This window comes from Heptranchias perlo, chromosome 14 (genome assembly GCF_035084215.1).
Source record: "Heptranchias perlo isolate sHepPer1 chromosome 14, sHepPer1.hap1, whole genome shotgun sequence".
In the NCBI taxonomy this organism is placed as follows: Eukaryota; Metazoa; Chordata; class Chondrichthyes; order Hexanchiformes; family Hexanchidae; genus Heptranchias; species Heptranchias perlo.
Genome location: NC_090338.1, coordinates 4,767,848 through 4,795,104, shown reverse-complemented (window position 1 = coordinate 4,795,104; position 27,257 = coordinate 4,767,848). Strand labels below are relative to the sequence as shown.

General features: G+C 48.5%; 1 protein-coding gene across 2 annotated transcripts in view; it reads left to right on the top strand.

Annotated features, from left to right (window-relative positions):
• The first annotated feature begins 650 nt into the window (after positions 1 to 650).
• The window catches only part of dele1 (DAP3 binding cell death enhancer 1), a 41,169-nt gene continuing 14,562 nt past the window's right edge, over positions 651 to 27,257 (top strand). For both annotated transcript variants that reach the window (XM_067995976.1, XM_067995975.1), the window contains exons 1-6: positions 651 to 792; positions 11,025 to 11,148; positions 16,081 to 16,198; positions 17,330 to 17,474; positions 19,957 to 20,115; positions 21,355 to 21,425. In XM_067995976.1, coding sequence (XP_067852077.1) covers positions 762 to 792; positions 11,025 to 11,148; positions 16,081 to 16,198; positions 17,330 to 17,474; positions 19,957 to 20,115; positions 21,355 to 21,425 — 648 coding nt within the window. In that variant the 5' untranslated portion in view covers positions 651 to 761. The remainder of the gene's footprint in view (positions 793 to 11,024; positions 11,149 to 16,080; positions 16,199 to 17,329; positions 17,475 to 19,956; positions 20,116 to 21,354; positions 21,426 to 27,257) is intronic.

Below are 27,257 nucleotides of genomic sequence, written 5' to 3'. Positions count from 1 at the left end.
CAGTCAGGGACATTCAGCCTCCGATCTTCGGGTCAGCGTTCTCCAAGGCGGCCTTCGAGACACACGACAACGCAAAATCGTCGAGCAGAAATTGATAGCCAAGTTCCGCACCCATGAGGACGGCCTCAACCGGGATCTTGGGTTCATGTCACGCTACACGTAACCCCACCACCGGGAAAAAAAAGTTATCTGTTTTTAATACAACGGGTCATTCTCTCTCTCTCTCTGCTTTTCGGGTCTCTTTCTCTCTCTGTCTGTGTAATCTGACCCATTGTGTATTCAGTATACTGGGATGTAATGTTTTCCGTGGCTAACCTGTCTGAACACCAACGACACCTTTGATTGGTGTGATTGTCTCCCAGCCTAATATAAGATATGCGATTTGAGAACCCTTCACTCACTCACCTGACGAAGGGGATAATCTCCGAAAGCTTGTGATTTTAAAATAAAACTGTTGGACTGTAACCTGGTGTTGTAAGACTCCTTACATTTGTCCACCCCAGTCCACCACTGGCATCTCCACATCATGATGTGAGTGAGTTGTACCGGAAGTGAGTGGGCGGGGCTGGTGCTGTGGTGATGTCATCCTGAATACGGTCTGGAGAAAGCACTGGTGCGGAAGTGACGCGAGGGGCAGGCGGCGTTGCTAATGGAGATGCGTGATGATGTAACGCGCTGGAGGGGCGGTTGGCGGGCGCGCGCGCCGTCGATTGGCGGTTGGTGGACGGGTCGCGGGCCGCGGGAGGCCGCGCTCGGACAGCATGTGGCGGCTGAAGGCTTTACTCGGGAGAGGTGAGGCCGGGGTCAGTGGGGAGAAGGGGGAGTCCTGATGGGGATGGGGGGGGATCGGAGTGTGAAGAGGGAAGATAACCCGGCAACGGACTGGCTGGGGGTTTGTGTTTGGGGGCTGAGATTTGTGTTTGGGGACTGTGTTTAGGGGTTGGGGGTTGTGTTTGGGGGTTGGGGTTTGTTTTGGGGGTTTGTGTTTAGAGATTGTGTTTAGGGGTTGAGGTTTGTTTTGGGGGTTTGTGTTTGGGGATTGTGTTTAGGGGTTGGGGATTGGGGTTGAGGTTTGTGCTTGGGGATTGTGTTTGGCGGTTGGGGTTTGTGTTTGGCGGTTGGGGTTTGTGTTTGGGGATTGTGTTTGGTGGTTGGGGTTTGTTTTTGGGGGTTGAGGTTTGTTTTTGGGGGTTGAGGTTTGTTTTGGGGGATTGTGTTTAGGGGTTGTGTTTGGGAGTTGAGGTTTGTTTTTGGGGGTTGTGTTTGGGGGTTGGGGATTGTTGTAATGGGGGTTGTGTTTGGAGATTGTGTTTAGGGGTTGGGGATTGGGGTTGAGGTTTGTGCTTGGGGTTTGTGTTTGGGGATTGTGTTTGGCGGTTGGGGTTTGTGTTTGGGGATTGTGTTTGGCGGTTGGGGTTTGTGTTTGGCGGTTGGGGTTTGTGTTTGGCGGTTGGGGTTTGTGTTTGGCGGTTGGGGTTTGTGTTTGGCGGTTGGGGTTTGTGTTTGGCGGTTGGGGTTTGTTTTTGGGGGTTGAGGTTTGTTTTTGGGGATTGTGTTTAGGGGTTGTGTTTGGGAGTTGAGGTTTGTTTTTGGGGGTTGTGTTTGGGGGTTGGGGATTGTTGTAATGGGGGTTGTGTTTGGAGTTTGTGTTTGTTTTGCGTTTGGGGGTTGGGGATTGTTGTAATGGGGGTTGTGTTTGGAGTTTGTGTTTGTTTTGCGTTTGGGGGTTGAGGTTTGTAATGGGGGTTGGGGGTTGTGTTTGGAGTTTGTGTTTGTTTTGGTTTTGGGGTTGGTGCTGTCTTTGGGCCTGATCCTGGGAGTTGGGTTGAGGTTGTGTTCAGGGATTGGGGCTGGAGGTGGGGATGGGAAGGTGTTGTGGGGGTTGGCGATCTTTAGCAACCCCAAGAGTAATCGAGACCTCAGGACGTCCCAAAGTGCTTTACAGCCGGTTAAGTATTTTTTGAAGTGTAGTCACTGTTGTAATGTGGGAAATGGGGCAGCCAATTTAAACACAGCAAGATCCCATAAACAGCAGTGAGATAAATGACCAGATAATCTGTTTTAGTGAAGTTGGTTGAGGGGTAAATATTGGCCCAGGACACCGGGGAGAACTCCCCTGCTCTTCGAATAGTGGTCATGGGATCATTTACATCCACAGAGGGCAGACGGGGCCTCGGTTTAACATCTCATCTGAAAAGCGGCACCTCTGACGGTGCAGCACTCCCTCAGTACTGGTACTGGGAGTGTCAGCCCGGATTATAGGAAGAGGAGTAGGCCATTCAGCCCCTCGAGCCTGTTCTGCAATTCAGTTTGATCTGTAGGTCAACTCTATTTACCCAGCTTTGCTCCACATCCCTCCTTACACTTACCCAACAAAAATCTATCGATCTCTGTCTTGAAAGCTCCAATTGAAGAAGGAGATATATTTTTTAATGCTAAAGGGATCAAGGGATAGGGGGAAAAAGCGGGAACAGGGTACTGAGTTAGACGATCAGCCATGATCATTTTGAATGGCGGAGCAGGCCCGAAGGGCCGAATGGCCTACTCTTGCTCCTATTTTCTATAATGACTTGGCCTCCACTGCCTTCTGTGGTAGAGAATTCCACAGGTTCACCACCCCCTGAGTGAAGAAATTTCTCCTCATCTCGGTTCTAAATGGCATACCCCGTATCCTGAGACTGTGACCCCTGGCTCTGGACTCCCCAGCCATCGGGAACATCCTCCCTGCGTCTGGTCTGTCTAGTCCTGTTAGAATTTTATGTTTCGATGAGATCACCATTCTTCTAAACTTAAGCAGCAGAAGGGCTGATGTAGGGGTGAAGACAGGTGATATTATGCAGGTGGAAGTAGGTAGTCTTTGTGATGGAGAGATTATGGGGGTCGAAGGTCAGCTCAGGGTCAAACTGGACGCCAAGGTTGCCAGTAGTGGGGTTCAGCCTGAGACGATGAACGAGGAGGGGGTGGAACCGGCGGAGAGGGAACGGAGTTTGAGAAGGGGGCCGAAGGTGATCACTTTAGTCTTCCCAATGTCTAATTTGAAGAGTGGCTTGAGTTTTGAATATAGGGCTAGAGGGAGCGATGTCCATATTTACAGGTGACACTCGGAGGTGTATGTAACTAACCTGAGGACCAAGTAAAGCTGCAAAGGGATATTGATAAGAATGGGTTAAAAAAAAGACAAATAGGATTCAATATCAGTACATTTTGGTTAAAAAACTAAAATAAAAGTATTAATTGTACTCATTGGGGGAAGGCTAGATGATGTGGATGTGCAGTAGGATTTGGGGGTTCAGGTACACAAGCACAGTTGGAGCACCGTGCACAGTTTTGGGCTCCACACTATAGGAAGGAATGTTGAGGCAATAGAGATGGTACAGCACAGATTCCCCAGCATGCTGCCTGGAAAGAGGAAAGACAAACGAAGGAAGCCTTGGAAAACTGGGACTAATTTTGTCAGTACGGGGGAGATTATGGTGTGATTTGATAGAGGTGGCTCAGTGGGATGGTTGTGGGTTCTGGTACCACATAAGAAATAGGAGCAGGAGTAGGCCATATGGCCACTCGAGCCTGCTCTGCCATTCAATCAGATCATGGCTGATCTTCGACCTCAACTCCACTTTCCCACCCGATCCCCATATCCCTTGATTTCCCTAGAGTCCAAAAATGTATCTACCTCAGCCTTGAATATACTCAATGACTCAGCATCCACAGCCCTCTGGGGTAGAGAGTTCCAAAGATTCACAACCCTCTGAGTGGAGAAATGCCTCCTCATCTCAGTCTGGATATGGGGAAATGGCGGGAAAGTGGAATTGAGGTAAAAATCAGATCAGCCATGATCTCATTAAATGGCCGAGCAGGCTCGAGGGGCTGAATGGCCTACTCCTGCTCCTACTTCTAATGCTCTTAAGTGACCGCCCCCTTATCCTGAGACTATGCCCCCTAGTTCTAGACTCTCCAGCCAGGGGAAACTACCTCTCAGCATCTACCCTGTCAAGCCCCCTCATAATCTTATATGTTTCAATGAGATCACCTCTCATTCTTCTAAACTTCAGAGAGTATAGGTGCATCCAACTCAACCTCTCCTCATAGGACAACCCTCTCATCCCAGGAATTAATCTAGTGAACCTTCATTGCACCGCCTTTAAAGCAAGTATATCCTTCCTTAGATAAGGAGACCAAAACAATACACAGTACTCCAGGTGAGGTCTCACCAAAGTCCTGTATAACTGTAGTAAGGCTTCCTTACTCTGGTACTCCAACCCCCTTGCAATAAAGGCCAACATGCCATTTGCCTTCCTAATTGCTTACTATACCTGCATGCTAACATTTTGTGTTTCTTGTACAAGAACACCCAAATCCCTCTGGACACCAACATTTAATAACTTCACCATTTAAAAAGTATTCTGTTTTTCTATTCTTCCTATCAAAGTGAATAACCTCACATTTCCCCACATTATTCTCCATCTGCCCACTCACTTAACCTGTCTATATCCCTTTGCAGACTCTTTGTGTCCTCCTCACAGCTTACTTTCCCACCTAGCTTTGTATCATCAGCAAACCTGGATACACTGGGTGCCTTCATCCAAGTCATTAATATAGATTGTAAATAGCTGAGGCCCAAGCACCGATCCTTGCAGCACCCCACTGGTTACAGCCTGCCAACCTGAAAATGACCCATTTATCCCTACTTTTTTTGTCTGTTAACCAATCCTCTATCCATGCTAATATGTTACCCCCAACCCCATGAGCCCTTATCTTGTGTAACAACCGTTCGTGTGGCACCTTATCAAATGCCTTTTGAAAATCCAAATATACAACATCCACTAGTTCCCTCTTATCTACCCTGCTAGTTACATCCTCAAAAAAACTCTAATAAATTTGTCAAACACGATTTCCCTTTCATAAAACCATGTTGACTCTGCCGAATCATATTATGATGTTCTTAGTGCCCTGTTACCACGTCCTTAATAATGGATTCCAGCATTTTCCTGATGACCGATGTCAGGCTAACTGGCCTGTAGTTCCCTGTTTTCTCTCTCTCTCCATTCTTGAATAGCAGTGTTAGATTTGCTACCTTCCAATCCGCTGGGATTGTTCTAGAATCTAGGGAATTTTGGAAGATCACAACCAATGGATCCACCATCTCTGCAGCCACCTCTCTTAGAACTCTAGGATGTAGGCCCTCAGGTCCAGGGGATTTATTGGCTTTTAGTCCCATAAGTTTCTCAAGTACTTTTTCTCTACTGATATTAATTACTTTAAGTTCCTCACTCTCATTAGCCCCTTGGTTCCCCACTATTTCTGGTATGTTTTTTGTGTCTTCTACTGTGAAGACAGATACAAAATATTTGTTTAACGCACCTGCCATTTCCTTATTCCCCATTATAATTTCTCCTGTCTCAGCCTATAGGGGACCAATGTTTACTTTTGCTAATCTCTTCCTTTTTACATACTTGTAGAAGCTCTTACAATCTGTTTTTATATTTCTTGCTAGTTTACTTTCATATTCTATTTTCTCCCCTTTTTATCAATTTTTTGGTCATCCTTTGCTGGTTTCTAAAACCCTCCCAATCCTCGCGCTTACTACCTACTAGAGACTTGAACACACAATCCAGGCTGACACTCCCAGTGCAGTACTGAGGGAGTGCTGCACTGTCGGAGGTGCCATCTTTCGAATGAGATGTTAAACCGAGGCCCCGTCTGCGCTCTCAGGCGAACGTAAAAGATCCCATGGCACTATTTCAAAGAAGAGCAGGGCAGTTGTCCCCGGTGTCCTGGGCCAATATTTATCCCTCAACCAACATCACTAAAAACTGATTATCTGGTCATTATCTCGTTGCTGTTTGTGGGATCTTGTTGTGCTCAAATTAACTGCCATGTTTCCTACATCACAACAGAGACTACACTTCATTGGCTGTAAGGTGCTTTTAGACATCCCACGGTCATGAAAGGCGCTATATAAATGCAAGTCTTTCTTTCTTTATGAAAGGATGAGAAGGAGTATATGAAAACAGACTGTTTCTATCCACTCAACGATAGTTCGGACAGAGAGCAAGAGAAACATTTTAGACAGCTGTTTGAAAGAAAAGGGGAGGTCCCCCGCCACTCCCCCCCCCCCCCCCCCCCCCCCACCTCGGCCACTCCCGCCCCCGCATGGGCACAATGGACTGAATGCCTCCTTCTGTCCTGTAAACTCGTGTGGTTCGACACTGACAGAGGGATCTCTTACAAGCACAGCTGCCAATGGTGGAGCAATGGAAATCGGGGATGTACAAGAGGTCAGAATTGGAGGAGTGCAGAGATCTCGGAGGATTGTAGGGCTGGAGGAGGTTACAGGGATATGGAAGGGCGAGGCCATGGAGGGATTTGAAAAACAAGGATGAGAATTTTCAAACTGAGGTGTTGCCAGACCGGGAGCCAATGTAGGTCAGCGAGCAGGAGTTTTGCACCTCTCTGGCTTTGTCCCAAACTGCAGCCGATGAGAAAGGAACTTTGTAAACTTCGAAGCTTTTTTTAAACTATCCTGTTGCTTCTTTGCTGACGTCAGGAATCTCACCAGAGTTTGGGCGTTTAACTTTAAAGCTGCTGCCAAATACACTGAAGAGTTACCAGCTGATACTGTCACTGCCAATTTATCGTCAGGTCGTTCTTGACAAGTGCAGCACACACCCAGTATGCAGCAACGCCTGTCAATTGAGTCAATTTTTTGCTTTTAAAAAATAATCAGATTCTTCACTAGTTCACATAAAGAAAGACTTGCATTTCTACAGCGTCTTTCACAATTTCAGGTCATCTCAAAGCTGTTTACAGCCAATTAAGTACATTTGAAGTGTAGTCGCTGCAATGGCCAATTTGCGGCAGCCAATTGACACACAGCAAAATCCTACAAATAGCAATGTGATAATGATGTTGATTGAGGGATAAATATTGGCCAGGACACCGGGGAGAACCCCTTTGCTCTTCTTCAAAACAGTGCCTTGGGGTCTTTTACGTGCACCTGAGAGGGCAGACGGGGCCTCGGTTTAACGTCTCATCCGAAAGACGGCACCTCTGGCAGTGCAGCGCTCACTCAGTATCGCACCGGGCGTGCGAGCATAGATTATGTGCTCAAGTCTCTGGAGTAGCCAGCCTTCTGACTCAGAGACAAGAGAGGTACCACTGAGCCACAGATAACATCTGGAGCACTTTTTAAGGAAATATCGAAGCCTATTTTTGGGGCAGTATGTTTGCTTCATCCCCCCACCCCAGGCCCCAGTGCTGGCTGATCTTGTTTGCAGCTAGTGTGGAGCACAGGTGTGATCTTCAGCAGCTCAGACGGAGCATTGTTAACTTGGCCTGTCCCTTTAAGGCCACTGTTCAGTTACTCCCTGTAACTGATGGCAATTAGAGACTAAATGCTCAGGGAACCTTTCCGTTGGCGGCTGCTCCCGCCTTTGCGGAGAGGCCTGGTTATCAAGGTCAGGGAAATGACTAGCTTTCCATTTGATGCACACTTGACATTTTGAAATGTGACACATGCCTGTTAATTTTTCACAGTAAATTACAGCCTGTGTGTATGTGGAAGTACATGATCCTCGCCACCAGGTGGGGATGCTGTGCTGGAATGAGAACCACGGCAGACCTACGGTTGATTGGAGCAACAACAACTTGCATTTATATAGTGCCTTTAACATAGTGTCTTAAAGGAGGAGAGAGAGGCAGGAGGTTTAGGGAGGGAATTCCAGCTTAGGGCCTAGGAAGCTGAAGGAACTGCCGCAAATAGTGGAGCAAAGATAATCGGGGATGCGCAAGAGGTCAGAATTGGAGGAGCGCAGGGATCTCGGAGGGCTGTAGGGGCTGGAGGAGGTTACAGAGATAGGGAGGGGGTGAGCCCATGGAGGGATTTGAAAGCAAGGATGAGAATTTTAAATCGGACAGGGAGCCAATGTCGGTCAGCGAGCACAGGGGTGATGGGTGAACGGGTCTTGGTGCAAGTTAGGATACGGGCAGCAAAATTTTGGATGAGCTGAAGTTTAGAGAGGGTGGGAGGCCGGCCAGGAGAGCATTGGAATAGTCGAGTCTCGACATAACAAAGCACCATTTGGTCTTGTCATCAGAGCTCTCCAACTGGATTATTGAAGGGCCAAAAAAGTCTGTGTTTGACGAGTCGTGCTGGCAGTTGGCATGTAGTGTGAGTGGTTCTGATTGGCAAGGTCAGTCTGTCCCTTGGTCTTGACGCACACAATGAAAGTGGCAGGCGATCACTTGTAGACATTATCTTGTAAATCCGCTTTTCACCAGGAGGCGCTGCCTCTGGCTGGAACATGATCCCATGGGTGCTGGACGCCATCTGGTGCCTCATCCAGATGGTCACTTCATATGTGAGTCTAGGCAACGTAGCCAGGCTATTTAACTATGTGTGTATACAATTTATATGTATATGTGTGTGGACTTATAATATGTGCTTCTATAATACACATGTGTAAATATGTGTGTGTACGTATTTATATATCTTGTAGAATCATACAGCACAGGAGGAGGCCACTTAGCCCATTGTGCCTGTGCCAGGCTCTTTGAAACTGCTATCCAATTAGTTCCACTCCCCATAGCCCTGCAATTTTCTCCCCTTCAGGTATTTATCGAGTTCCCTTTTGAAAGTTATTGTTGAATCTGCTTCCACCGTCCTTTCAGGCAGTGCATTCCAGATCATAACAACTCACTGCATTAAAAAAATGTTCTCCTCATCTCCCCTCTCGTTCTTTTGCCAATTACCTTAAATCTGTATCCTCTGGTTACCGGATCTCTCACACATACATATACACACACACATCCCATGCACTTTCCTGCAGCAATCACACAAGGGAACTCAGGCCAATTGTGGCACCATCTCCTCCACCCCTGCCTTGTAGACATTTGATTGAGGGCATAAGGTTTAGATTGTTTCTGCCATGCTGAGCGGCACTAATAATTTAATATGGAGCAAACGATATTAATCCACAGTGTTACAGTGATTGAAACCGTTGCAAGTAGACTTTGTGCAAGAGAGTTGTCACGCTGCTTGTCCAACATCCAGTAAGCAGAAATCTCCTCCAATTCAATATTGGGAAGACCGAAGCCACTGTCTTCGGTCCCCGCCACAAACTCCGTTCCCTAGCCACCGACTCTATCCCTCTTTCAACCTATGAGGTTGAACCAGACTGTTCACAACCTCGACATCCTATTTGACCCTGAGATGAGCTTCCGACCCCATATCCGCTCCATCACCGAGCCCGCCTACTTCCACCTCCGTAATATCACCCATTTCCGCCCCTGCCTCAGCCCCTCTGCTGCCAAAACCCACGTGCATGCCTTTGTTACCTCCAGACTCGTCTTTTCCAATGTTCTCCAGGCCAGCCTCCTATCTTCCACTCTCTGTAAACTTGAGCTCATCCAAAAAACTCTGCTGCCCATATCCTAACTCGCACCAAGCCCCGTTCACCCATCACCCCTGTGCTCGTTGACCTACATTGGCTCCCGGTCTGGCAACGCCACGATTCTGAAATTCTCATCCTTGTTTTCAAATCCCTCCGTGGCCTCGCCACTCCCTATCTCTGTAACCTCCTCTAGCCCTACAACCCTCCGAGATCTCTGCACTCCTTCAATTCTGGCTTCTTGCGCGTCCCCGGTTTCCTTCGCCCCACCGTTGGCGGCCGTGCCTTCGGCTGCCTAGGCCCTAAGCTCTGGAATTCCCTTCCTAAACTCCTCCGCCTCTCTCCTCCTCCTCTAAGTCACTCCTTAAAACCTACATCTTTGACCAAGCTTTTGGTCACCTTTCCTAATATCTCCTAATGTGGCTTGGTGTCAAATTTTGTTTAATTACGCTCCTGTGAAGCGCCTTGGGGCGTTTTACTACACTAAAGGTGCTATATAAATGCAAGTTGTTGTTGTGAGTCCTGGTTCTTTGATCACTGACTGAAATTTCAGAAAATACACAACAGGTTAGTCAGCATGTCGAAGAGAAAGGTCAACGTTACCAAGTGAGAACTGAATCTGGCAGAGTGGAGAAGTATGTTTTGTAGGACTGTCGGGAACAAATCAGGAAAGGCCTCAAAATTAACAGAACAGAGGCAGCTGAGAGAGAAAAACACTAGATATCTGACATTTAATTTTAAAAAACCAGAAAGCTACACCTGAGAAACAAAGGTGGTCTGCTCCCCTAGCCAAGATCAGCTAACTCTGAGCAGACCAGGTGTCGGATCTGGGCCTTTCCTGGTCTTTGTCTCCGAGACAGTGATTTTATCTAATGCAATTTTTAAAAAAATTAACATGTTGATCAAGTGAGATCTGAGCATAAAATAACCAAAGGTGTGAGCCGTGGCTCAGTGGGTAGAACTGTCTCGCCTCTGAGTTCCACTTCAGAGACTTGAGCACATAATCCAGGCTGACACTCCCAGTGCAGTACTGAGGGAGTGCTGCGCTGCTGGATGAGACATTAAACTGAGGCCCCGTCTGCCCCCTCGGGCGAATGTAAAAGATCCCACGGCCACTATTTGAAGAAGAGCAGGGGAGTTCTCCCCAGAGTCCTGACCAATATTTATCCCACAACTGATTATCTGGTCTTTACCTCATTGCTGTTTGTGGGATCTTGCTGAGCGTAAATTGGCTGCCGCGTTTCCCTACATTACAACAGTGAGTACATTTCAAAAGTGCTTGATTGGTTGTAAAGCGCCTTGGGACGTCCTGAGGCCGTGAAAGGCGCTATATAAATGCAAGTTCTTTCTATCTCCCCTTCACTATAGTAAGGGAGAGCTGGGAATTAGATGATTTTTTTTCTCTTTTCTTATTTGTTTGCAGGATGTGGGCCAGTATTCATTGTCCATCCCTAGTTTGCCATGTGAAGGTGGTGAGGGGGCCCGTTTCTTGAACCCTCGCGGCCCTTGTTTTATAGCGAGCGTTTGTACAACGGTGTGGCTCGTTAGGACAGTACGAGCCAATCCCAGGTTTCGAAGTGTTACCAAAGGCTTTTCCTGCTTCATTCACTAATTCTTCTTTTTTCTTCCATTCAGTGCTTCACCGTTGCCCTGTGACTGGCCCTTCACCCTCGCTGCGTCTGCCTTCCACTCACTGTGCTGAAGATGACGTGTTAAACCCCTCGTCTCTGATTTCCACCCGCCTTCCCTTCGAAAACAGGTTAGTCGTTAATCCTTCGTGTGCAGTTGGGTGTCGTTTTCGAAGTAGGTCTACGCCAGTGTTGTCCAATGCATCAGCCTCTAGCCACATGTGGCTAATTGGGAATCTAGATGTGGCTAATTGCACAGGCATGATGGGCCGAGTGGCGGCCTCCTGTGCTGTATCACTCAATGAATTGCATTTCTGATTAATAAATTAAAAATGAACGGTAGACACAGTCGTATTCGCACGGCATGTGAACTTTAACCTTTCTGTGCGTTTGTTGGTAAGACGGAAAGCAGAGTACGCGAGTGTTTTTTTTAATCATTGTGGCTGCTTTACTTCCTTGGTTACTGAATGGCGATAGATGTTAAGTAAATATACACACGTGTTAAGCACAATTACCCGTGTTGAGCGTAAGGCGTTTTCTATAAAATAAGGGCATGTGGCTAAAACAGTCTCCCGTAGCCAACATTCTCATCTTGAAACCATGGGCCCGATTTTAGCACCCGGTTCCGGGTGCGTTCTCGGCGGGGGGGCCTCTAAAATCCCGGTTTCGAGGAGCGGGACCGGATCGCGCCTCGATCCCGCCCACTTTCGGGTTGCGCGCTGACATGCGGGGGTGCGTGCGTTGGCCCCGCTGGTGGGAATCCCGCAGGCAATTAAAGCCAGCAGGGTTCCACTTGAGTGTATTTATCTTGGTATTTCAGGTCATTAAATGACCTGATTGAGCTGTTTATTTAACAGGTGTCGGATTTTACAGTGAAATGAGACTGTTTCCCATACTGGGGGAAACACTCGCACTCTCAACGGACGTGTTGCAGCCAGCAGCCTGTGGCAGCTGCCAAGGTGCATTCCACAGGTGGGGGGGGAGAGCCTTCACCAACGCAGGAGGACACTCCGTAACATTGGGCAACGCCAGCCCTCCACCACCCTCCTCCAAGCAAGAAGATTCACCGGCGTGGAAGTGCAACCCCTGTGCGAGGACACACTTTTCTAGCGTGCACAACCCCGCAAACCTAAACCTGCCAGATGGGTGCTGCGTTGACATCCTCGGAGGACGAACAGCATCAGCAGCCTCGCAGTCCACGCCGTCCGCCTCAGAGACGTGCATCCCCACAACACGGTGCTGCGGCACATCCACCTGCACAGCAGGATGGAGGGCATCCGCAGAGAGAGATGCGTCGCAGGAAGCACTACCCTCCGCACAGGGTCTACAGACCGAGGCTCAGCTTCATGGACCTCTCTGAGCAGCAGTGCATACGGAGGCTCAGAGTCACTCGCCAGGTAGTCGCCGACATCTGCAGCCTCCTCAATGACGAGCTGCTCCCGGATGGACCAAGCAGCATCTTCTTACCCGTCGCCGTCAAAGTCACCACTGCCCTCAACTTCTTCGCCTCCGGATCCTTCCAGGGTGCCACGGGGGACATCACCGGGGTCTGTCAGTCGTCTGCACACAAGTGCATAAGGCAGGTCACCGATGGGTTGTTCCGCAGGGCCTCGACCTACATCAACTTCGCCATGGATGAGCGCAGCCAGATGGAGAGGGCGGTTGGATTCCATGCTGTGGCTGGCTTCCCACGGGTGCAGGGTGTAATCGATTGCACCCACATAGCAATACGGGCACCTCCACATGAGCCAGGGCTGTTTATCAACAGGAAAGGGTATCACTCCATGAACGCCCAGCTCATTTGTGACCACCGCCAGAGATTCCTACACGTGTGCGCCAGATACCCTGGCAGCTGCCACGATGCCTTCGTCCTCAGGGAGTCCACCGTCCCGCCCCTCTTCCACGCACCCAACGCCGGCAACGGCTGGCTCCTCGGCGACAAGGGATATCCCCTGCACACGTGGCTTATGACACCTCTGAGGAACCCCATTACCGAGCCACAGCGTCGGTATAATGACAGCCACATTGCTACCAGGTCTACAATTGAGCAGGCTATAGGGCTGCTCAAGATGCGCTTCAGGTGCCTTGATCGATCCGGGGGAGCGCTCCAATACACGCCATTCAGAGTGGGACGAATTATAGTTGTCTGCTGTGCCCTGCATAACATGGCACTACAGAGAGGGGTGCCGCTGGAGGAGGCCCCATGCACACCCGCCACCCACATTGAGGACGACAATGAGGAGGAGGTGGAGGAGGAGGAGGAAGAGGGAGAGGAGGAGGAACGACCCATGCGCCGAACACCGGCTCACCTGCGTGCTCGTCAGGCCAGGGAGGCACTCATATGCCAACGGTTCTCCTAACATCACACTGTGTGAGGCGTTCACATGTCATAACGTGCACAGACGAGCGTCCATACAGGCTCCCTCCACAGAAGAGTGGTGCCTGTACACCTGCACCCACTGGATTATGCCCAATGGGTGGGACGGGGTGGTCGTCGTCATGATGAGGCGCACGGAAGGGACATATTGCACAAGCCGCAGAATTATGGACAAGAGGTGGCAGCATTGGTGAGAAAAAGTGAGTTTATTTTGTGGTGACATTCAAAGAGTAGAAAATTTTTTAAAAAACGACAAACACCCTGGTGCAATCCCTGTGTGCTCACGGAACTTTAGGCGTTCGTTTTCGGGACCCCCTACGTGGTGCTACCCCTGTGGCTCCAGCAGAGGTGGTGGCAGATTGCTCCTGTTCGTGCCCTGACCGGGTAGATGCTTTGGGCCGACGCCCCCTGGGTTTCGGTGCCCGTGAGGGCACCTCCGCAGACTGCTCCTCCTGCACCTGTGCAGGGGCAGACTCGGCCACCTGGAGAGGATGGACTATTGCGGGCACTGGTTGAGAGGGGGGCAACGGGTGAGACTTGGGGGCGCCTTGAGTAGCGTCCACACTTCCATTTCCCCGTTCACCATCTTCCCTCTCATGGCCAAGGCCCACATCACCCCTTCCACCCTGCTGGACGGCAGTTTGGATGACGTGGGTGAGACCTTGCAAGGCCACCTCCAATGTATCTGTCAACCTGTTGATGGCGGCAGAATGTTGTTCACCCTGAATCCGAACAGCCGTTGTGAGGGCCTGGATGGACTCATTGGTGAGCTGTGCGTGACGCTCGAGGGAGGCTAGCCTATCCTCCACCGCAGACGTTCCCACACCTACCCGCGACACTATCTCAGAGATGCCTTCACGTCCCTGCGACACTATCTCGGCGATACCCTCCTGCACCTGTGCCACCATTCCCCTCATGCAGGAGTTGGACTCTTCCATCCTCCGTGCGATTGTGGAGAGTGCGCGTGGCACCTCTCCCAGTACCTCAGCAATGTTCTGGTGCCCCTCGACGACTCTCCTTTTGACAGGTGGCCCCCTGGGTTCAGCATCTGGGTCCGGCTGAGCAAAGCCTGGAGAAGAGTGCTCCCACCGACGCGGACCCTCCGCGGCTGACCCTGCCACCAGGGTCTGCTCATGCTCACGTGTGCGCGGTGACTCACCATGTGCAATCCTAACTAGCTGAGGTGGGGGACCCACCGAGGTGTGTGTATCTGCGCTGGTGGATGCAAGGCTCATGTGTGACGATGCACCCTCAGAGACGGGCATGTCCTCTGAGGAATCGCCCTCAACCGAGACGTCGATCGCAGACGGTCCTGCAAGAGAACAGAGGGAAATATCAGGCATGTGACCAAATGTGGCGGTGCGGCATATGCCATGTGATGCTACGATCATGAGTGATGAGTGCCAGCTTTCCCTTACCGGCCGTTTCGCCAGAACCAGACTCGCCATCCGCCATCGACAGGCAATGCAGCGTGCGGCTGATCTCCAGTGCCTCGACCTCTGCGTCTGTCAGGGCCATCTCGTGTGGCAGGCCCCCTCCGGTGCGTGCCCTATCGCGTGCATTCCTGGCCCTCTTCTCCTGTGAGGGCAAAACACAAAAACGTTATTGAGTGATGATTACAATGTGAGACGCTTCAAGCATTGGTGTGATTGGGTTGAGCGTGTGCCAGATGGATGGGAGGATGCGTGTGCCACATGGCCATCCCATTGTATGGGCATTGGGATGTGTGGTAGTGGTCGAGTGGGGACAGGGACGGTGGGTACGTGCAGGCACTGTGAGGCTGATAGTTGGGTGGCTGTGAGGATTGGTGCGGGAGCGCAGTGCTGTCAGTGGAGATGGGGTTGTGAGGTGTTTGAGGTGATGTGGAAGACGGAGTGACGCAGAGTGCGTTAGTGTACTCACTTTTCCGGACCTGGTGAGGTCATTGAATCTCTTGCGGCACTGAATCCAAGTGCGGGTGGTGTTTCCCCTGCTTGTGACCTCCGCGGCCACCTCCTCCCATGCCCTCTTGGTGGCGCTGGCAGGGCACCTCCTTCCATCTGTGGGGAACAGCGTCTCCCTCCTCATGCGGACCCCGTCCAGCAGCACCTGGAGGGCGTGGTCCGTGAAACGGGGAGCAGCCTTACCCCTGTGCTCCTCCATCCTTGATGGAGTGTAGTTTGTGGCTGGAGGGGCTTTGGTGGACTGCCCCTTTAAATAGAGCGCAACCATCGCTCAGACGTCAATGCGCATGCACAGGCCGCCGGCACGCAGCTGAGAAGCGCGGAACCCGTAACTGCCGGCTAATCACATCAATCATCCCGCGATCGCGTGCACAACGCACTCAATTTGGCCGGCGCGTTTTCCTCGAGCCCGCCCGACCACCCGCTGCCAACCCGCACCCCTGGTAAAATCGGGCCCCATGTCAACTGCGACAGTCGCCCCTAGGAAGCTGGAGGGGTGTTATGTTAGATTTTTAAGACACAGGGTGTGACGTTGCACTTTTCACTTGTCCTTGTGCTTTGCTCCTTTTACAAAGACTTTGATGACTTGCAAGGGTCTACGATGCCCGGGAGCGAAAGCCAGGTGCCCTGTGCTCTAAGCTTCTCCTAATAAGTTTGCGGTTCCACATTGGTTAAACTTTCACTGAATCTGTGTCGCGATCCTGACCCTAAAGCATTTCTTTTCTTCTGCGTGAATCCCTCAGTTCAACGGATTCTCGGAATGGAGACGCTGGAGAGAGGAGAAAGAAGGCTGATGAGGAGAGCACTCGGTTTTATTCCAAGCAGTTACCTCGGTTTTCGGGATTGGATGCTGTAGGCTGGGTAAGGATAGGAGCGTTGGAATATTGGTATTACTGGGGGAGAAAATCCCTTCCATTTTTCAGCAGCTAATATGCTTAACATTTTTTGACATTCTAACCATTGGCAGGAGGGTCGGTAACCAGAGGACACAGATTTAAGGTAATTGGTAAAAGAACCAGAGGGGAGATGAGGAGAATTTTTTTTTACGCAGTGAGTTGTGATGATCTGGAATTCACTGCCTAAAAGGTCAGTGGAAGCAGATTCAAAAGAGAATAGGTACAACAACTTGCATTTATAAAGCACCTTGAATGTAAACGTCCCAAGGTGCTTCACAGGAGCGATTGTCAAACAAAATTTGACACCGAGCCACATAAGGAGATATTAGGACAGGTGACAGAGGTAGGTTTTAAGGAGCATCTTAAAGGAGAAGAAAGAGGTAGAGAGGTTTAGGGAGGTAATTCCAGAGCTTTAGGGCCTAGGCAGCTGAAGGCATCTTGTAAAGGAAAAAGTTTGCTTGGGTATAGGGAAAGAGCAGGGGGAGTGGGACTAATTGGATAGCTCTTTCAAAGAGACGGCACAAGCACGATGGGCCAAATGGCCTCCTTCTGTGCTGTATGATTCTATAATTTCATTAAAAGCTTAAGACCAGAACTGGTATTTTGTACTGGGTTTATGTGTCATGTCGATTATCTAAAGAAATCTAATGCCATCCCCTCCCCCTTGGCGTAGTACTGTGTCAGCCAGACCAGGTTTGATCCCTGGCCTGTGCAGAGCTAACCAATGGCAATTGGGTGGTAGTTCAGAGGCTTTAATTGGCCACGGTTTTTGATCCCCATCACTTAAAATTTAGTGACCCCAGCTAGTAAATGTGTACAGGATCAGCTGTGATTTTCCCCACCCAAAGTCAACTTGTTGTCTGGGCTCAAATATGCAAATTGACTGTTCGGAGCCCACCTCCCCATCTGTGCTAATCCGGTAATGTAACCACTGCAGTGCCGTAGCCCCCCCCCCCCGCCACCCCAATCATCAGCCCATGGGTACTGGTACCCCTATCGCTGTGATGCGGTGCTTGGATGAGTTGTGTCGGGCAATGAAACGCTGGCCTTTGTAATGAGCTTCACTAACCGAGCTTCCTGTCCTGCTCTCTTTCAGGGTGCTGCCGCCGTGGTATTTTTACAGTTTGCAAGACACCTTCATCATCACTTCTGTCACCACAATGGTCCCCGGGAGAGTGACGCGGGCTCACGTTTCTGTGTCCGTAGCATCATTGCTTCTACGCTGGCACCGCACAGAAACAGTAAGTTCATATTTCTTTTGACATACAAGTCCAAGCAAATGAAATGCATCCTGAATGTGCCGTCAGTAAGATGAGTACAGCATCACAGTGGTGTTTTGGAAACTGTATGGGGAACCTTACAAAGAATGCTGTGGCTCTCTATGTGTCAGAGGTATAAACAATATCACATGCCCCCTAATTCTCCAACCCTCCCCAAGGGCACTGACTCGTGCTGGGGTATGCGCCGTGCTACTGACAGCTCTCTGTGTACCTCATCCACCTTCACTGCTTTTCTTGATATATATTAATGACTTGGGCTTGGGTGTACAGGGCACAATTTCCAAATTTGCAGATGACACAAAACTGGGAAGGGTAGTGAACAGTGAGGAGGATAGTGATAGAGTTCAAGAGGATATGGACAGGCTGGTGACATGGGCGGACACGTGGCAGATGAAATTTAACGCAGCAAAATGCGAGATGATACATTTCGGTAGGAGGAACGAGGAGAGGCAATATAAACTAGAGGGCACAATTCTAAAAGGGGTACAGAAACAGAGAGATCTGGGAGTATATGTGCACAAATCGCTGAAGGTTGTAGGGCACGCTGAAAAAGCAGTTAAAATAGCAAACGGGATCCTGGGCTTTATAAATAGAGGCATAGAGTACAAAAGCAAAAAAGCAAGGAGGTTATGATGAACCTTTATAAAATACTAGTTTGACCACAACTGGAGTATTGTGTCCAGTTCTGGGCACCACACTTCAGGAAAGATGTGAAGGCCTTAGAGAGGGTGCAGAGAGATTTACTAGAATGATTCCAGGGATGAGGGACTTTAGTTATGTGGATAGACTGGAGAAGCTGGGGTTGTTCTTCTTGGAACAGAGATGGTTGAGAGGAGATTTGATAGAGGTATTCAAAATCATGAAGGATCTAGACAGAGTAGATAGAGAGAAACTGTTCCCATTGGCGGAAGGGGAGATTTAAGATGATTGGCAAAAGAACAAGCGGTGATATGAGGAAAAACTTTTTTATGCAGCAAATGGCATCTGGAATGCACTGCCCGAGGGGGTGGTGGAGGCAGTTTCAATCATGGTTTTCAAAAGGGAATTCGATAAGTACTTGAAAGGAAAAAATTTGCAGGGAGGGGGCGTGGGACTAGCTGGATTGCTCTTGCATAGAGCCAGCACGGATTTGATGGGCCGAATGGCCTCTTTCTATGCTGTAACCTTTCTATGATTCATATGTGAGAATAGAAGGTGAGTGTCGTCAGGCAATTTGACCGGGTGTGGGAGGGTGCATCCGCACAGATTTTTTTTCATTCTCGGGATGTGGGCGTCACTGACAAGGCCAGCATTTATTGCCCTAAGAAGGCTGTATTCCTGGTAGCGGTTTGATGCAACTGAGGGGCTTGCAAGGCCACTTCAGAGGGCAGTTAAGAGTTAACCATGTTGGTGTGGGACTGGAGTCACATATAGGCCCAGACCGGGTAAGGACGGCAGGTTTCCTTCCCTAAAAGACGTTAGTGAACGAACCAGTTGGGTTTTCACGACAATCTGACTGTTTTATGGTCACTTTTACTGATACCAACTTTTCCAGATTTTCTTTAACAAATTCTTAAATTGCCATTGTGGGATTTGAAGTCACGTTCTCTGGATTATTATCTGGATTACTGGTCCAGTAATATAATGACCAAGCTGCCATATACTGATATTGTACACTAACGTGTGTACACATCCACCCACACAATCATAGAATCAAACAGCACAGAAGGAGGACACTCAACCCTTCGTGCCTGTGCCATCTCTCTGAAAGAGCTATCCCCTTAATCCTATTCCCCTGCCCTTTCCCCCAGACCCTTTTAAATTTTTCTTTTCAAATGTTTATCCACTTCCCTTTCAGAAAGCTGTTATGGATTTTACTTCCACCGCTGTTTCATTCTATCTCCTAACAGCCCACTGCAATTTAAAATATATAATTCTCTTCACCTCTCCCATTGTTCTTTTGGTGATGATTTTAAATTGAGGCCCCCTAGTTATCACCTCACCAGGCAATGGAAATAGTTTTTCCTGATTTACCTTATCGAAACCCCTCATAATTTTGAACACACGAGATCTCCTTTTAAACTTTATTCTAAGGAAAAGTGCCCCAGTTTCTCTTGTCTCTGTTCAAAACTAAACCCTCTCATCCCTGGGATCATCTTGATGTGGCTCCATGTGGTCAGTATCAGGCCGGCGGTCCAGATGAACCACCGCGGCTTTAAATTACTCGTCCTCTACCGAAAAATAAACCAACGCATCACCACTGGACAGAGCCTCTAATGACAGAAATTTAAGTTTAAGAACATAAGAAATAAGTTTCTCTATGTTAAATTCAGGTTTGCAGCCAAATTATTTGGCAATACCGCCACATAAAATATTTCTTCTGCTGTGTGAGAACCCTTGTCGTTTCCTGAGTTATCTCTCTCTCTCTCTCCCTGACTGTTGGTGTTTTCACTTTGTGTGGTAGAGTTCAGCCGGTGCATTTTGCCTGAGTGTGAGGGTCCACGCTCCATCAGTAAGTTGACAGATCAGAATTCCGTGCCTGCAGGCTCATCCCCTTCTGCGAATGGCAGTGCTGCGCGTTTAAGGACCGCACAGCAGGAAAACGATGATACTGCTGAACAAGGTACGAGTCATAAAGAATTCTCTTTCGAAGCTGCAAGGTGTGGTTGTTGGAAGTAGTAAAACGTCCCAGGGCGCTTCACAGGAGCGATTATCAGACAAAATTTGACACCAAACCACATAAGGCGATATTAGGACAGGTGACCAAAAGCTTGGTCAAAGAGGTAGGTTTTAAAGAGCATCTTAAAGGAGGAGAGAGGGGGAGAGGTTTAGGGAGGGAATTCCAGAGCTTAGGGCCTAGGCAGCTGAAAGCATGGCCGCCAATAGTGGAGTGATTAAAATCGGGGATGCGCAAGAGGCAAGAATTGGAGGAGCGCAGAGATCTCGGAGAGTTATAGGGCTGGAGAACGTTAGAGTTAGGGAGAGGCGCGGCCTTGGAGGGATTTGAAAACAAGGATAAGAATTTTAAAATCGAGAACTGGTGTAAAGTATATCAAGATCATTGATAGGGAGAGTGACTGTCATTTTTTAACGGGATGTGGACGTCACCGACATTTATTGCCCATCCCTAATTGCCCTTGAGAAGGTGGTGGTGAGCCGCCTTCTTGAACCGCTGCAGTCCGTGTGGTGAAGGTTCTCCCACAGTGCTGTTAGGTCGAGAGTTCCAGAATTTTGACCCAGTGACGATGAAGGAATGGCCGATATATTTCCAAGTCAGGATGGTGTGTGACTCGGAGGGGAACGTGCAGGTGGTGTTGTTCCCATGCACCTGCTGCCCTTGTCCTTCTAGGTGAAGGAGGTCGTGGGTTTGGGAGGTGCTGTCGAAGAATCCTTGGCAAGTTGCTGCAGTGCATCCTGTGGATAGAACACACTGCAGCCATGGTGCACCGGTGGTGGAGGGAGTGAGTGTTTAGGGTGGTGGATGGGTTGCCAGTCAAGCGGGCTGATCTGTCCTGGATGGTGTCGAGCTTCTTGAGTGTTGTTGGAGCTGCACTCATCCAGGCAAGTGGAGAGTATTCCATCGCACTCCTGAACTGTGCCTTGTAAGTGGTAGAGAGTGAGTATGTTCATGTGACGCTTAATAAACGTGCAAGTGTTTGTCTCCCCGCCTAGAACTTAATTTCTGGTACGTAGACAAGGACTGCAGAGCCAGGCTAATCCTCCACGTTCTCTCTCGGATGCCGACTGGCTTGCTGTGTATCCCCGGCATTTTCTGTTTTTATTACACAATTCCAGCATTTGCAGATCCCTTATTTGCCACTGAGTTTTCGAGTGTGTAATATGGTTCTACTATGTGTTGCAGATGAGCCCCTGTTAATAAAAGGTACACAGTGTGGTGTAACAGGTGGAAATGGCCAGCGAGGAGATCTGCAGGTAACCAGACTGTCCCTTCTGTCCACTGCAAAACTTAAAATTAGAGCTAGGCCGTTCAGGAGTGATGGCCTCCTCCTGTTCCAATGAAAATAGGTTGTTTTGAAAATGTTAAGCAGTGCCACGACTGCTGGTTTCAACATCATGTGTAGTTGTAATGTGACGGTGGATGAATCGAATGTTCGCGCAGTGGTTTTGCTGCAATTATGGAAAACCAGCCAGTAGCACAGTTGTAGATTCTGTCCTTTTAACTGTGCCGTGTGTCTGGAGGGTGGGAGGGAGGTTTTTGTTCACTGGGATTCCCACATCTTGCCTGAACGCGTGCTCCACCTCTGAAGCATTGGCTGCTGCTGCTTCTACCTCTACCGCAACGCCGCTGAAAGCTCACTCGGCCTTTGTCCCGCCTGGGCTCAGCTTGTCCGATCGTCCCCGCCGGCACCCTGACCTTCCACCCCTCGCTGACCCCTACGTCAACTCGCCCTAAACTCTGCCTCCCCTCACTGGTTCCCCAACCCTTCCTCTCTCCGCTTCCTAGTTTACAAATTCCGCCTCCTACCTCACCTCTGCAACTTCCTTCAGCCCTATGTCCCCGCTTTCTGCTTCCCTGTATCTGCCTCTCCATTGCCCCTGGCACACCCTTGAGCTGGCGCCCACTGGAACTTACCCCCAAACTCCTCCGCCTTGATACATCTCTCGCCAGCTGCAGAACCTATCTCTTTGACAGCACCTCCAGCCACCTCCCCTTGTTCTTCTCCCACTCCTGCTCGGTGACCGTCTTTTCCCACCTCCCTCCCATTTTCTCTTCTGTGAAGTACCTTAAGGAGTTTACTGTGTTAGAAGCTCTATATAACTGCACATAGTCATCATTTCTGTTGTGTACCAATCTCTGGTGGTGGCAGCAATGTGAGCAAATGAATAAAGAGTATCGTAAGAAGAAAAAGAAAGACTTGCATTCATATAGCGCCTTTCACAACCAACAGGACATCCCAAAGCGCTTCACAGCCAATTAAATACTTTTGAAGTATAGACACCGTTGTAATGTAGAAAACACAGCAGCCAATTTGCGCACAGCAAGATCCCACAAATGGTAATGTGATAAACGATCAGGGAATCTATTTTAGTGATGTTGGTTGAGGGATAAATATTAGCCAGAACACCAGGGAGAACTCCCTTGCTCTTCTTCGAAATAGTGGCCATGAGATCTTTTACGTCCATCTGAGAGGGCAGATGGGGCCTCAGTTTAACGTCTCATCCGAAAGACGGCACCTCCAACAGTGCAGCACTGGGAGTGTCAGCTTGGATTATGCACTCAAGTCTCTGGAGTGGGACTTGAACCCACAGCCTTCTAACTCAGAGGCGAGAATGATACCACTGAGCCACAACACTTACAGCTCACGGCTGAAGTATTTTGGATCACGTTGATTTGAAGTTAGTGAGACTAATGTACTTATCGGAATTCTCAACTTTTTAAGATCCACTGTTCGTAGGCCAACACAGCTTTGGGCTGATTTCTCAAACCCTCACTTTGTGTTTGCAGAAACATTCCACTGCCTTCACGCTTACAAAATGTTTAATTTGAGATTTCACACCATTTTGATTTGTTATAGCAGTTGTTAAGACCGCACCTGAATCCCTCCACTCTCACATAGTGATTTACATAAGAACATAAGAAATAGGAGCAGGTGTAGGCCAATCGGCCCCTCGAGCCTGCTCCGTCATTCAATAAGATCATGGCTGATCTGATCCTAACCACAAATCTAAATTCATGTCCAATTTCCTGCCCGCTCCCCGTAACCCCTAATTCCCTTTACTTCTAGGAAACTGTCTATTTCTGTTTTAAATTTATTTAATGATGTAGCTTCCACAGCTTCCTGGGGCAGCAAATTCCACAGACCTACTACCCTCTGAGTGAAGAAGTTTCTCCTCATCTCAGTTTTGAAAGAGCAGCCCCTCATTCTAAGATTATGCCCCCGAGTTCTAGTTTCACCCATCCTTGGGAACATCCTTACCGCATCCACCCGATCAAGCCCCTTCACAATCTTATATGTTTCAATAAGATCGCCTCTCATTCTTCTGAACTCCAATGAGTAGAGTCCCAATCTACTCAACTTCTCCTCATATGTCCGCCCCCTCATCCCCGGGATTAACCGAGTGAACCTTCCTTGTACTGCCTCGAGAGCAAGTATGTCTTTTCTTAAGTATGGACACCAAAACTGTATGCAGTATTCCAGGTGCGGTCTCACCAATACCTTATATAACTGCAGCAATACCTCCCTGTTTTTATGTTCTATCCCCCGAGCAATAAAAGCCAACATTCCATTGGCTTTCTTGATCACCTGCTGCACCTGCATACTAACTTTTTGATCTTCTTGCACTAGGATCCCCAGATCCCTTTGTACTGCAGTACTTTCCAGTTTCTCGCCTTTAAGATAATAACTTGCTCTCTGATTTTTCCTGCCAAAGTGCATAGCCTCACATTTTCCAATATTGTATTGCATCTGCCAAATCTCCGCCCACTCACCCAGCCTGTCTATATCCCCTTGTAGGTTTTTTATGTCCTCCTCACTCTCCACTTTCCCTCCCATCTTTGTATCATCTGCAAACTTTGATACGTTACACTCGGTCCCCTCCTCCAAATCGTTAATATAGATTGTAAAGAGTTGGGGACCCAGCACCGACCCCTGCGGAACACCACTGGCTACTGGTTGCCAGTCCGAGAATGTACCATTTATCCCAACTCTCTGCTTCCTTTTAGATAACCAATCCTCCACCCATGCCAGAATATTACCCCCAATCCAGTGATTCTTTATCTTGAGCAATAACCTTTTATGTGGCACCTTGTCGAATGCCTTCTGGAAGTCTAAATACACTACGTCCACTGGTTCCCCTTTATCCACCCTGTACGTTATGCCCTCAAAGAACTCAAGCAAATTTGTCAGACATGACTTCCCCTTCGTAAAGCCATGCTGACTTTGTCCTATTAAATTATGTTTATCCAAATGTTCCGCTACTGTCTCCTTAATAATAGACTCCAAAATTTTACCCACCACAGATGTTAGGCTAACTGGTCTATAATTTCCAGCCTTCTGCCTACTACCCTTTTTAAATAAGGGTGTTACATTAGCAGTTTTCCAATCTGCCGGGCCCTTTGCCGAGTCCAGAGAATTTTGGAAAATTATTACCAAAGCATCCACAATCCCTACTGCCACTTCCCTCAAGACCCTCGGATGTAAGCCATCAGGACCAGGGGATTTATCTGCCTTGAGTCCCATTAATTTACTGAGTACCAATTCCTTAGTGATTTTAATCGTATTTAGCTCCTCCCCCACTAGAGCCCACTGTTTGTCCAGTGTTGGGATATTCTTAGTGTCCTCTACCGTAAAGACTGAAACAAAATATTTGTTCAGCATTTTTGCCATTTCCATGTTTCCCACCATTAATTTCCCGGTCTCATCCTCTGAGGGACCTACGTTTGGCTTAGCCACCCTTTTTCTTTTTATATAATTATAGAAACTCTTGCTATCTGTTTTTATATTGCTTGCTAATTTATTTTCATAATCTATCTTTCCTTTCTTAATCAATCCTTTAGTTACTTTTTGCTGTCTTTTGAAGACTTCCCAATCTTCTATCCTCCCACTAAGTTTGGCTACCTTATATGTCCTTGTTTTTAGTCGGATACTGTCCTTAATTTCTTTACTTAGCCACGGATGGCTGTCATTTCTTTTACACCCTTTTTTCCTCGGTGGAATATATATTTTTTGAAAGTTGTAAAATAACTCCTTGAATGAACACCACTGCTCATGTACCGTCTTACCCTTTAATCTATTTTCCCAGTCCACTTTAATCAATTCCGCTCTCATACCATCATAGTCTCCTTTATTCAAGCTCAGTACGCTTGTTTGAGAACCAACCTTCTCACCCTCTAATTGGATATGGAATGTAACCATGTTATGGTCACTCATTCCAAGGGGATCCTTAACTAGGACATTATTAATTCATCCTGGCTCATTACACAGGACCAGGTCCAAGGTTGCTTGCCCCTTTGTAGGATCAGTTACATACTGCTCAAGAAATCCATCCTTAATACACTCAATAAACTCTTCCTTAAGGCTGCCCTGCCCAATTTGATTTGTCCAGTTAATGTGATAGTTAAAATCCCCCATAATTATAGCTGTTCCCTTATTACATGCCCTGACTATTTCCTGATTCATACTTCTTCCAGCAAAGTTGCAACTATTAGGAGGCCTATATACTACGCCCACTAGTGTTTTTTTCCCCTTATTATTCCTTATCTCTACCCAAACTGTTTCTTTATCCTGATCCTTTGTCCCAATATCATTTCTCTGTATTACAGTGCTTCCTTCGTTTATTAACATAGCCACCCCACCTCCCCTTCCTTCCTGCCTGTCTTTCCTGATTGTTAAATACCCTGGCATATTTAATTCCCAGTCGTTGTCACCCTGCAGCTATGTTTCTGTAATGACCACAAGATCATACCCATACGTAGTTATTTGTGCCGTTAACTCGTCCATTTTGTTAGGAATACTACGTGCATTCAGATAAAGAACTTTCAAATACGTTTTGTGACACATAGTTCCTGCTTTTTCCTTTTTTAACACTTTACCTTTTACTCCATACCTTCTGAACCTTCCTGACACGCTTTCCTCTGTCTCCCTGCTCAGGTTCCCAACCCCCTGCCACAGCTTTGATGCTGGGTTAATCGCCTTACACCTTCTAGTTTTTATTTTTTCTGTCGTGCCTAAAGTACACTTTCTTTCCGCTGCTCTACGCTTTTCCCTTTCACTTGTTCTTGAACAACTGTTTGTACTATTTGTATTGTAGATTTCCCCTGGGTCTTCCCCTCTCTTGCTGCTCTCAATTTTATTCCCTTCTGACTCCTCGCTCAGGTTCCCACCCCCCTGCCACTCTAGTTTAAACCTTCCCCAACAGCACTAGCAAACACCCCCGCGAGGACATTGGTCCCGGTCCTGCTCGGGTGTAACCCGTCTCGCTTGTACAGGTCCCACCTTCCCCAGAACCGGTCCCAATGTCCCAGGAATCTAAATCCCTCCCTCCTACACCATCCCTGCAGCCACGCATTCATCCTGTCTATTCTCCTGTTCCTATACTCACTAGCATGTGGCACAGGTAGTAATCCTGAGATCACTACCTTTGAAGTCCTGCTTTTTAATTTATCTCCTAACTCCCTAAATTCGCCTTGCAGGACCTCATCCCTTTTTTTACCTATGTCGTTGGTACCGATATGGACCACGACTACTGGCTGTTCACCCTCCCCCTCCAGAATGCCCTGCAGCCGCTTCGTGACATCCTTGACCCTAGCACCAGGGAGGCAACATACCATCTTGGAGTCACGTTTGCGGCCGCAGAAACGCCTATCTGTTCCCCTTACAATTGAATCCCCTATCACTATAGCCCTGCCACTCTTCTTCCTCCCCTCCTGTGCAGCAGAGCCACCCATGGTGCCCCGAACCTGGCTCTTGCTGCATTCCCCTGATAAGCCATCTCCCCCAACAGTATCCAAAGCAGAATATCTGTTTGAGAGGGAGATGGCCCCAGGGGACTCCTGCTCTACCTGCCTTGTCCTTTTACTCTGCCTGGCGGTCACCCATTTCCTTTCTGCCTGCGTAATCTTTACCTGCGGCGTGACCACCTCACTGAACGTGCTATCCACGATAGCCTCAGCATCGCGGATGCTCCACAGCGAGTCCACCCGCAGCTCCAGCCCCGAAAGACGGTTGGCCAGCAGCTGCAGCTATTTAGTTGAAGTTCTATCTATGGGAATATATTGAGCCTTTCTTCAAGTTGAATCAGTAC